Source organism: Pleurodeles waltl, chromosome 8, assembly GCF_031143425.1.
Source record: "Pleurodeles waltl isolate 20211129_DDA chromosome 8, aPleWal1.hap1.20221129, whole genome shotgun sequence".
Lineage (NCBI taxonomy): Eukaryota > Metazoa > Chordata > Amphibia > Caudata > Salamandridae > Pleurodeles > Pleurodeles waltl.
In genome coordinates this window covers 871,254,108-871,266,519 of record NC_090447.1, presented here as the reverse complement: position 1 = coordinate 871,266,519, position 12,412 = coordinate 871,254,108, and the positions used below count along the sequence as shown (strand labels likewise).

At 41.9% G+C, this 12,412-nt stretch overlaps 1 protein-coding gene across 7 annotated transcripts in view; it reads right to left on the bottom strand.

Annotated features, from left to right (window-relative positions):
* Positions 1–12,412, bottom strand: part of SHROOM2 (shroom family member 2) — a 675,938-nt gene that overhangs the window by 79,025 nt on the left and 584,501 nt on the right. For 5 of the 7 annotated variants that reach the window (XM_069205145.1, XM_069205148.1, XM_069205151.1 and 2 more), the window contains one exon: positions 2,543–2,620. The exons of the other annotated variants lie outside the window; for them this stretch is intronic. In XM_069205145.1, coding sequence (XP_069061246.1) covers positions 2,543–2,620 — 78 coding nt within the window. The remainder of the gene's footprint in view (positions 1–2,542; positions 2,621–12,412) is intronic. 7 annotated transcript variants of the gene reach the window in all.

The following is a 12,412-nucleotide window of genomic DNA, read 5'->3' as shown; positions in this document are numbered from 1 at the left end:
TAAGTCAAGTGTAACAAGCAATGCATACAAGTAAGGTCCTGCCAAATATGTGCTTATGTGATAATAACAAAAATGAGTGCTAGAAATATGATCTGGAGCTAGCTGCCAAGTCTGGGTGTATTTTTTAAGCTAATAATTTGTTGAATGTCCTGTTGTTTTCCTTAACTGTTAAAGTTTTCCATGAAACTGTTTACAATTTTAAATACATTTTACTTTCCTTTAGTTCTTATTTTTATGCATTTTTCAAGTGCATATGCATTTACTGTGCCTGAAAGTTGCCCCGCATAAAACTGTATTTAAATTAAATGATAATTGAAACGTTTTCAAGGTCTCTCTTTACTGAAGGTAATATGAGGAGATAGTCATGATCATGTAGCCTGCCCGTCCGCCATTAGACTTGAATATGTGCCGACTGCACTTAAATAGAAAACAGGCTCTGCGACTATGCTCGGGTAGACATTTGGGTTGGGATCATCTAAGTTGAACAGCAGTACCAAGTATGATATTGCCTGCCTTTGCAAAATTTTGCTCGCCGCATTTTCCTTTTTCCTGTTATACCCCTAAGGCCCACCCCGATTTCAGCTCCAGCAGTGAGGCAGGCGAGAGTACGCCACTGAGAAACTGCTTAGTAATGCATCTTTTCCTAGTGGACAACTTCAGAGATACATCAAGTTGTTGTGTGAGATTTTCTAACAAACCTGGCTCTTTTGCTGACGTGTTTGTGTGTGTGTTTTTTTTTTACTTTGAGCGATTATACATGTAAGGCAAAAGATATTCGAATGTTGAGTAATTTGAACGTTTAGTCAGGGCTGAAGGGACATCTCACACGCAGCTTGGACCTACTTGAATGCTATGCATTAAGACTTTTGTTTAAAAAACGAATGCAAGTGGTGAACACAGGCATTTCAGCTTGCAGCAGCAAATGGTAATTCTTCTGAACGTGCAGAGATCCCCATTTCAAAAGTATACAAAGAAGTGATGGTTGGAATGCTTGAATTAATCACAGCCACTGGCAATTACTTAGAGCTGCATCCCATTCCATTGTTAATTTGCACACCATGCCACCTCAGTTTGGACCTAGCATATGCAAATCAGTCTTGACCCTTCTCTAATGGGAACAAGTCCATCCCGAACTGTCAGGAGGCCAAGTCCTACCTAAACACAAGCAACTCAGGACTGCTTTCGCTCTAGTTAGGCTGCATCCGCCAGGCATAGCTTGGTTCCCAGAGACACAGTATGCAGGGGACCCACGCCAGGGCAAATCATTCCACATAGGGCCGCACACTAACCTACACAAGAAATGATGGATGGAATACTTGAATTAATCTCAGCCACTTGTACTTACTCATATTCAGGGAGTTCAGGATGGACTATTTCCACTGAAAAAGGATCAAGATGGATTTGCATATGGTTGGGTTTCAACTAAGGTGGCATGGTGTGAAAAATAAGGCTAGATTAGGATGAGGCCTTGAGTGATTACCAGAGGCTGAGATTAATTTAAGCATTCCGTACATCACTTTTTTTGTATACTTCAGCAATCTCCATTTCAACACACCTGTTCACAGTACTGTAAATTCTGAAATAAACTGGGCAACCAAAATTTATTCATGCAACACTGGCCAAATGAGCTTATATTTTTGGCTTAGGGTCGGTGACTCAGTTCTCAATTAGTAGTTTGTGTGTTTAACAGGGCCCTACAGCAAAAAAAATGACCTTTCAGATAAAAAAACAATTGTTAGACATTGGCGCCATCTGACCGAAACAACTACATCGTGGGTCACTTCATCTCCACTCCAGCACTATATTGTGAAGCACCACATTGATAAAGGAAAGTCATAAAAAGGGTCATTTAATTAAGACATTAGGTAATTGTAACAAAAATAAATGTTTACAATGAGGTAGGCGGCCCAGTTCCTATGGGACATTTTAATAACTCAAGATGTACAGGCACTCGATATGGCGATAGACAACTGAAAGCCCATATCTTAGCGATAGCATCAATCCTGTGTACAAAGAGGTCTTAAAAACAGACAAAAACTTTATTCACAAAGCTTAACAGGAATTTCATGCACAAGATGCAAAGCAACAGGGTATGTATGACAAGATATCCGTGGCAGAGCAAGAGGCAGACAGGTAGAGGGAGGGAGTGTGGATAAATGACTGAGAGAGCCAAGATACAACGAGAACTAGGTTAACCAACAATAACATGTCTTTACTAGTTGTTCTTGACCAAGTGAGCTGTGTGTTTCTACGTCGCGCATAGCCTCTATTCATTTTAAAGATATGCATAGATGATCTGCTAATGGGAGCATGCGCTAATTGTTTGATATTCAGTCAACTAGTTGACGTAATTTCAGATGGAAGGTGTTACGTTATGATGACGTGAGAGAGGAAAGAGATGCCATGCACAGAAAGCGTCATGCAGAGGGGTGGTGTGGCATGCTTTTTAACCGAGAGCCCCACAACCCGGCGCAGACCCGAAAACGCCCCCATACCCCGCAAAAAAAAACAGAAAAGCCATGCCTTAAAAAAGCAAGAGTACCTCGAAGAACCAGAGAGCGCGAAGTTTTGTTCTTTGTTTAGAGGCGGCTGCAGAGACACCGTGAGCTTAGTGGAGAAGCTGCAACAGAAAGCAACAATGGTAAACTTAATAAAAGCACCAACTGACAAAGTAAACAGCAGGGGACTTTGAACTGCTCTGTTCCTTCAGCTTGAGGCCGGTATCTTTCGATATCATACGAAAACGAGTATAATTCTGCATAGGAATGCGCGGCTAAAATTATGTTTATTTAAAAAGTCGTTTGTTTTATGAAGATTTAAAGGCAGCCACCGCGTGCCTGTTCTCGGATTTCAAAGAGCAGAAGCAAAGGGTCTGTACTGCAAACATCTTCCACCGTCTGGTAGTACAATGTGACCGCGAGAGTACTATGTTGAAATATGGCACAAGCGTAAACAATGATTAGCCAACAAGGTAGTTTCTGCATTATGCCAAAGCCCCCCTTATACCATGACGGAATAGCGATCCCCTTGTCCAGAAGTGAAGGCACCCTGAAACCAGGTGCTCAATTGTAAGACCCAAATTCTGCATATTCATTGACTGGTGGGATAGTGCACCCGGGCCCAATCTACAGCCTCAAATGGCCAAACGGAGAGATACATTATTTCCTTTTTCAATGGGGAAAAATATGTACCACGGCGTTGCTTCTTGTCTGACATGAGCCCTTAGCAGTTTCGTGGTGCACCTACACACCGATGAAAGACATACCGGCTAATGTGGTTACGGCGTTACGGCTCTAGGACGATGCTTGTGCATCTGTACGTGAACCGGATGTGAAGTCATTTAAAGTCCTCGACCCCAAACTTACCTGCCTGTCAAAGGGTGTAAATGCATGGACATGTAGATGTCGTCTGCAGGTGCGCACATACAAGACTTTTCAGGGATATCACCAAGACATTCTGCACATATTTTAACTTACGCTTGCTTGCATTTATTTAACTTTTCCTACATTCACAGGTACATTTCTCTTCCTTATTCGAGCAAAACAAATGAAAAACTGCAACATTAAAACCAATATTACATTTACTGCACCCGAGTCCGCGTTGCTTGTCTGCACACCCCTTGCATTCCAACGTGTCTTGATTAACACACATTGAAAACCAACACACAAGAACACTACAAATATCAATTTCTGGGGAACCCAAACAAGAAGGGCAAAAAACACAAAGGTCTTCAGGATAAATAAGCCATTCTGCAAGACTCCTCTTTCACGTGTGGAGGTATCCCACCGACCTCATCTCAGGAATGGAAAGCCCATCTTTTCCATGCAACAAAAAAGTTGGATACAGCCCCAATAAGGATCCATGTATTCACAAGTGGATTCAGAGCAGACCCTTGCATCGATTTTCCAAACCAAACTTAATTTTACATCTATCTGCTGTAAAAGAACTTTAGCCATATCAGGGGTATCAACAAGAAACAAACAAACAAACCACAGAGAAAAATGGGAAGGAATGGCCAGTGCTCCACGGCAAGAAGGAGCGCACCAGCGAGCAAAAACGTAACACTGCTGGAGGAAGGTGGCGAATGCACATGGAAATATGTGAAGGAAAACACAAATAATATAAGACACAAAACTCCTGACTGAAATATTCTACTCAGCTAAGAATGGTCACTTATTGACAGATAAAACATTTTTTAAGGGAATGGTAAAATTCAGAGACATAGTGAAAGGTCAGGTTGAATAGAAAAGGTTAGGAGGTCTCTTGGAGGCAAGGCTTATGAGCTGCAGAGACTTTCCAGTCTGTCCAAGTTAGAAAACTGTGTCCACAAAAGAGAATTCACCCAGGAAGGAGTAACTTTTATGGCCAAAAGAAACAATAGGGAATAACAAATGCGAGTTTGAGAAAAAAAATTCAAAATACCTCTACCAGATTGTTTACTCTGGCCAGTGGCATGTCGAAATCAAGTAGAACAAACTCAAGGCTAAAGACCAGTGCACACAGGAGTCCAATACCTTACGAGTTTTAGGTTTCGCCTGCACAGCGCTTGAGCTGTGCTTGTGAAATCTACGGTATTTAATATAAATCTGAAAAGGGGCTTACATCCCGCCCTCACTTTTCATTGGTTGGTGTGCTTGCCATTTACTTTCCCTCCATTTCTATCAGCTGTAGCATAATATTTCCTGTTGTTCCTCTCTTGTGTTTCACTTATCAGTTTCTTATGGCTCAAGTACTGGCTTCATCTGCTTTGTGCACCTTTTTTTTAAGCTTTTGCCTGCACAATGTTTGCGCTGTGCTTCTTTTTCAACTGCTGCCATTCCTGTTAGGAAGCTTAAACGTTTTCATTTCTCATCCGATCGGGTGTCTTTCATTTTTTTCTCTTCTTTATCACTCACGCTGCAACATGCATTTCTTACACAAGGCTCGAAACACACTGTTCTCCAAGCCTCACTTTCATTCCTAAGCAATGTCATTGGGTTTTGCATGTGGCGGTGCCGCAGTTCTTTTCCAAAATCACTACTTTGTTTTCGTTACTCGTGACTGCTCACTTTCAGCCCTGAGCCCCACCCCCGGGTTTTGCATGCGCTGCGCCACAATACTCTTCTGAAATTACTACTTAATTTTCATTATTCGTGACTGTTGACAACTAATTTTCAGGAGCTTGCCAGAAAGGTCTACAATCCAAGAAAATGGAGGCAGACTCATCTTCCTAACAGCAGCAGGCACACACAAGACTCGCTTTGCGAGTTTCATGCCCAAGTGTATACTTCCGCACTATGCACTGCATTGCCAGTCGCCGTGAGACTAAACAGGTTGCACTGTCCAGTATACAAAACATGCTCATAAAATAGGCAGCAGAAACCCATTCACTGAAGTGCAATGCTTCACTAACATGCAAAACCCTTAAGTGGAGTGAGACGGATTTCTTGTGCTACACAAGTCTTTGAAATGACCCAGCCTAAAAGTGTTTGATCCAAATAGGAAGTCCCCGTAAATCCTGTCCTCCTCAACATTATGAGAATCTGTCACTGTCCACGTGTATTAGTCTGTAGAGCAAATGTACCAGAAAACAGAACTACATTCACACGCCATGCTTTCCGTTTTACTACAATGAACCAGGGAGTGCATTCCTGTTTTACTGTCAAAATCTTTTAAAAATGAAGTGTACTTTAAAATAAGCTGGGACGCTGATGTAAATGTGAACATCTAACAAGGTTAAACCCAGCAACAATATTGTTTTTATTTTTTCTTGAATGGGTACACTGAGTATATACCTCCTACCAGTATTCTGAAGAGTATTTGTAATGATATTGCGTCATTAATCAACCTCAGCTGATAAGATGACTTAAATTCTCAAGCTCAGAACTAGATGACCACCACAGCGAACTGGATTCATCATAACTCCTGGTCATGTGAGGAACAACTAGCTAGCTGCCGTTGCTTCAGCAAACAGGGAAAGCAGGCCTTTCTGTTCCGTATCTTTCCTACTTCCTCCCCACTCCCACTGACAGCCCCTCCTTCCAGGCTACCATCCAATCACTTGCCACCTGATTGGGAAAGGGTCCCTAGGGTGGGGGCTGCTCGCTTTTTAGAACATGAAGGCATTTCTCCCAATCTTCAGGTTTCTGAAACAATCTGCATCCACAGGACTTTGCTTAAATATGGTTTGCCAAAAAAGCCTTCTTTCCTCTGTCCCCCTTACCTCCCTAACTCTTAACTTATTATTAGCCCCAAAGGCGAAACCTAATGCGTTTACCAATGCTTGTTTCACATGGTGACCCCTTTCCAGGAGAGTTGAGATAATTGGCAACATTCCAGTGTAAGGTACAGATAACCAGCTAGAACAAATGAGTGCAGGGAGTGGTGACAGGCAGAACCCCATTTAGCAGCCGCTAATTAAGAAAATGAAAGACCCAAACCCTGAATCCCCTAAGCAAACACAAGAAATGTGAACAGCAAGCAACAACTCATAAAAGTGGGAACTCTGAATGCTAAAATCGAGGCATGAGTTCAAAACCGAGAAGTAGAACTAAGAAGTCCCAAGAAGAAATGAAGTCAGGAAAATAATTATTGCTGTAAGAGAAGTCAAACATTTCTCACCTCAGGGCCTCAACTGAAGCCAGATGAGAAGCCATGGACTAACGAAAAATGATGGTGCCATCCTGCATAATGTGATGAGAGTCCCCCGAGATTCCCATATCTCATAGATGTTCATTGACCTTGGCCTGAATGGACATCTGAAGGGTTGTCCCATTTCATTTTAAACACTACCCTTCCTAGTCCACCCTAATTAACACTCCAGTTACACCATTTGCTACTGAACATGCATCTACATATTGTTCTCCACATGCTGTCCTTTTTTGGTCTGGCCTAGAGACAGATGCAGTCGTTTGCCAGCATTGCATAATGAAAGAAAGACTACATAAAAAATGCATACACACATACAGGGGCTTTTGGTCAGATCACTTCATCCACTTGTGTGTTCAACTGTCATTCACATTTTGCTTCTGTCCCCCACAGCAGACAACATGAAGCATGGGTCTCCTGCACTGTGAATAATGGCATTTTTCCACCCACCTAAAACAGAGACAGGCTTTTGAATAAATACTTAAGTTTGGTAGTGATTCTTTCCTTTCTTTATCCTACTTTAAGTCATCCTTATGTGTTTAAACTATATCTTCATGTTGAAGTACTTCAAAGAATATGTTTGCCAAAGGGATCATATTTTCCTGTAATGTCCACAGTAGCTATAAAGGTTTCTCTAGTTATAACTACACCTGCTACCAAGAAGCCCCTGCATGTACTGTTCTACTAAAATTATGCAAAACCACTTTTTTATTTCAAATTTATATTTCAAGCATATAGCACCATATTTGGGCACAAGCATGTTTTCTTTTTTCCTTTGTTTTATTTGTGTGCCTATGTTGTAATAAAAATATATTTTTTAAATATCATTGTACCAAGGGCCAGATCTGCATAGCATTTTGAGGTTGAAAATGGCCCAATTTGCAGAATCAGGCCATTTGTTACTGCAAAAAGGCTTTTTGGTATTACCAATAGGAAACTGCAATTCCACACAATCACAGTTTGGGTTTTCAAATTGGTATTTGGAAGGGAAGTGTTTAGGGCACCCCTTCCAAATAAAGATTCACAGTAGTATGTATTAATGTTTTGCACACAAATTACAGTCCCAAAGCATTACTTTTTTACCAACTGTTGAAAGGAAATGGTAACCCTTAGCAAATAGGAAGGGGTCCACATGGGTACCCTCCCTCTTTCAGAATGTTCTAAACTATATTTTTTAATAGCAGGCAGTGTTCCCACGGACCACTGCCCGAGCTTGAAAACGAAACTGAAACATTTTATTTTTTTTCTTTTGAAACACATCCTGTTTTCTTTTATGAGAAAGGGCTTTATTTAAAAAAAGAAAAATTATTTTATTTAAAAGCAATCACAGATTTGGTGGTCTGCTGACCCCAGCAGGCCACAATCCCTGTGATGTCTTTCATTCCTAATGGGTCACAAACAGTGACCTACCTCATTAATATTCATGAAGTAGGTTGTTTTGCAACACACTTAGAATCCCCAATTTAAAATAAACGTAAAGTTAAATACAATAAGAATAGCGATTACCAAAGAGCGATTTGGTAAAAAAAAAAAAAAACGCTATTTAGAAATCGTTATTGTTAATATTTGTACATCTGGCCCCAACTTTCCAAGGCCAGATCTAACACTTTGTTAATGCCTGTTAGGTTTTGTCATAGTGGCGCGTCACCAGAATTAAAGTAATGCAACATTATTTTCCGGTATCAGTCTTGGGGTACTCCTAAATCACCACCTTGGGCCCTCTTGCAAAATAAAACGTCCATTACATTCTTAAGCATTGGTGGAGTGATTTTAAGCATGCACATAAATCCTAGATACCTTGCAACAGCATGACCAGTGTTTCCACCATTCTCACCAGCATGGGCTGCTGTTCTGCTCAGTCTCTTGCATGCATAATAACCTGCTCTGGGTAGTGGTAAAACTCGAGCAGCAGAGCAGGCAGAAGGCCAGCAAGGAACCTATTCAATTCACAGGGACTAAAGGTCACATCAAACTGCTGCTGATACAGCCCAGTTTAACTGACAAAGGTAGCAGCCAACAGTAGTTGTACTTCTGCGTTTATGACTCTTTGAGCAGCATTCAGAAAGCCATCCTACCACCTCACACACAGTTGAACAGCCAAAAGTGCTCTCGCAACACCCATGGAGAAGCCATGTGCACCTGACACTACCACTGTCTCCCCACCACAGGTTGAGAACGCATGCTTTTCCCACACCGCACAGCAGGCGCCATGTACTGCAGTTCTAGCCACCGCTGTTAGACGTCCAAGATCAGACAGGGCACATCAATGACACTGAACTATGCAGAAGCACATACAGGCACCTGGGATGAGGTCTGTGATGCATACAATAAGATTGGGCAGAGATAGAGACTGTAAGCATGAACCACAGACCAGAGAAGTGGAAGCAAAACACAAAGAACACAGACACACTTACCAAAACACAGGGCCATTGCTTCCCTAGAAAAATGTGCTTCAGAGCAATGAAACTATGCTTCCACTTCACATTTTTAAGGTTTCCGTCCATATCCCTGTCCGGGTGAATCACAGTCCTTGCCACTCCTATGCCAACTGTTCCTGCTCAGGACAGTGTTCTTATTACGCAAAAAAACACAACAGACTCATACCATCAAACCAACACAAAGCACTAGCATGCCATCACACCGATTCTCAGTTCAACCAGAGCAATATCAACATACCATCAAACACACACAACTAAACACCCCCCAAATACCTCAAATATAGTCCCAACACACACTCTCATTATACCCTCAGGGTACATACACATACAGTAAAACGCCTTCACAACAATTACTATTACACAATAATACCCATGAACACACAACCACAATCAGGACACCAACAATAACATACAAATACACTCCCCATCTCACTATACAATTCGTATATTCAACAACACCATATCATATAAATTCAGCATCATCTGTCCTCAAGCAAATGCCAATATAACCACATACGTTCTCAAAGCATTCCTAGTCTCCATTAATTTACCCATCCATTCATACAAATTCTGCATCCATTTGAATACACTAATCTTTCAACCACTTAACATCACAATCACTCATTTAGCCATCCATACATTCAGCTATTACCCTTGTGGGTCTTTGAAATTATCAACATGAGTTTCTAGCCATCTAATGCACAGCACTAGGTAGAGGCTGAAGTATCAAGGAGGATGGTCAAAAACATGTACATTTATAACTTGCGAGAGTGAGGATAAGTTTCTTGCATCGCTTTACTTATGACCCAGTTTACAAATTGCTGTCCTGTAAGTTGTGTCTGACTCCTGAAATTCATGATTAAGTAAGACATATGTCTCCCTGTGGGAATCAATGCAGCACAAATGTTTGTAGGATTCCAAGGTGGGCTGCTTGGGCCTGGAACTAATTAGAGCCAGGCGCCCAGCCTTTTATAGATCCCTGGGCACAGACTTGGCACGACAGTCCCTTTTACCCTGATCACCTGCCATGCTAACATGCGGTCTACCTACTCAACTAGACCCGATAACCATTGCACTTTTGCACCACAGTCGGGAACCAGGAGAGGGTTCTGGAGGGCGATAGGGGTGTAATTAGCTTGACCTCCCCCCTCTGCTTATCTGGGCAATGTGGGAGGAAGGGGTGGAGTCCCTTCACTGGCTGGAAATTGAATGATGGGGGGCTGGCCCTTGCAATGCCTGGGCCAGCATCTATGTACCATGCTGGCGCCTGGTTTGGGACGGGGGATGGTCTCCGATCAGAAAGACACCCCTAATATCCTTGCCGTTGATGCCCCTTGCAAGGGCAGGTCAAGAGCAAGCTACCAACACTCAGTGGTAAATTCTTCATCAGAACAGGCTGAATTTGTGGCTTAGTGTAGAAAGTTCTTGGACTAATGGCATTGTGTCTCTTTCTGCTTTCTCAGGGAAGGAGTGATCAGAAGTCAACGAAGGCAGAACACTTTCATTGAAAAGGAAGAATATGTACATCTAAATAAAACATGGGCATTAAGAGATGTGTTTCTTGATCCCTGAATAAAGTTATTTTTTTACATTATGGCTTTTGACACAATGGCCCAAGAAATCCAAGTAACCTAGTGAAAGAAAAAAAACGTGTACGTTTTTGTGGGGTAGACAGAGAACAGGCACTCATCTCCCATTGGCCATGTCCCAGGGGATACCGACTTACTTGCTGGCTGTTTTTGTTTTGCGTTCTGAAGATTTCCAGCAGGCCTGATAAGGTGAAAGGGACTTAGTAAGTCTTTCCAGCAACCACTTGCGGTTTGAATAGCGATGCAAATCTTCCCCGAGGAGAAGTGGGAACAGATTTTCAGAGAATATTTGACGGTGTTAATTTCATATGAGTGCACCACAGATAAGAAATTGTGCAGTCATTAAGGGTTGGCATAACTTACTCTCCCATTCCTTCTGGTTGGGGAAAGGTCATGGCTCCTTGCGAAGGTGAGGTGTGACGCTCTCTCCCCATTCTTGGCAAGTGCAATATGAGGTAAATGACTCAGATAGATAACCTGCCAAGAATCCTCCCCTGCTCTCAGTCATTGCGCGACGATAGAAACTTTAGAAGCAATGCCCTACCCGAAAAGCACCGGACAACATCTTGCTGTTCAGCGTCAAAGATTTTCTTTGTCATACCAATGGAAGGCTGTGTGACGAGTAAAAGTGGAGGGCCGCTGGAACAATCTAAACATCAACAATCAGGAGTAGAGCCTGTCTCCGTGCTGGTTCTGTCCATGTAAAATCAGGAAATCTTCAAAAGCTTTGAACAGGTTTTTAATTTACTCATGTATTTTTTCCTTTACATTATTTTTATTTTGAGCACCTCGAAAGTATGAAACGACGAGTAATTTAACCAGAACTATAGTAGAAATCTCAAACGTATGAAAAGCAGGTGAGAAGGAAAAGTCTGTTCTTTCCTAAAGAAAATATTTAAACAGCAAGTAGTTTCCTTCAGTGCCAGAGACTACTATGGCAATGTGTACTTTTTGAGAGTAAAAACATACATTTGCTCCAGCACATGTTTTATTTAATTGATGAAAGTCCGGCAGCTTCCTCAAAAATAAAGTTTTTCAAATACAATGTCGAACCAAAACTAGCACTGACAGAGCCAAGACAGTTGCAGCCAAGACCAGGCCTATTGGCTTTGCCATTGATTGTTTATTCAGGGAATACATAGAATGACTAGGGACTTCCATGTTGTATGCAAACAACCAGAGAGGGTGACATTTTGTAGACACAGAACAATTGGGAAAGGATTGAACTACAGGCTCCAATGTGAGGCATTGGACTTTGAAGGTGATGCAGGCATTAAAAGCTACCCAAGACCATGTGGGTCGCGGAGTTCAAGATGTTTTTTTATTAAGATAAGGTGGATTGGAGAAGGCCCATGAGCAACATGCTTACATCATCTAGTTGGGAAAGGTCGAGAGAAAGGGCTCTCGGTCTCAAGTCCTATGCAGGTGATAATTGTTTGAGGTTTTATATAGACTGAAGAGGGTAAGAAGCATAGTTGGTTAATTCAGTGTTGAGCAGACAGAATGAAAGACGGCAATCGAGAATAAAACTTAGAAATATGGATGAGGGGACTAGAGTAGGCAACATGCCCACAGAAAGTAGAGGATCCCCAGAGTAAAGAAACAGAAGGTCAGTTTTTGCAGGAGTAAGATCGATATAGAAGGAGGCCAAGCATTAAAAAAAAAAAGCATAAGATGATTTTTTTTCAGAGAGGGCACACCTCTTGAAGTGCCACTGGCATGCTGATGAATGATGTCCTGCAGTACTAGAACACATTC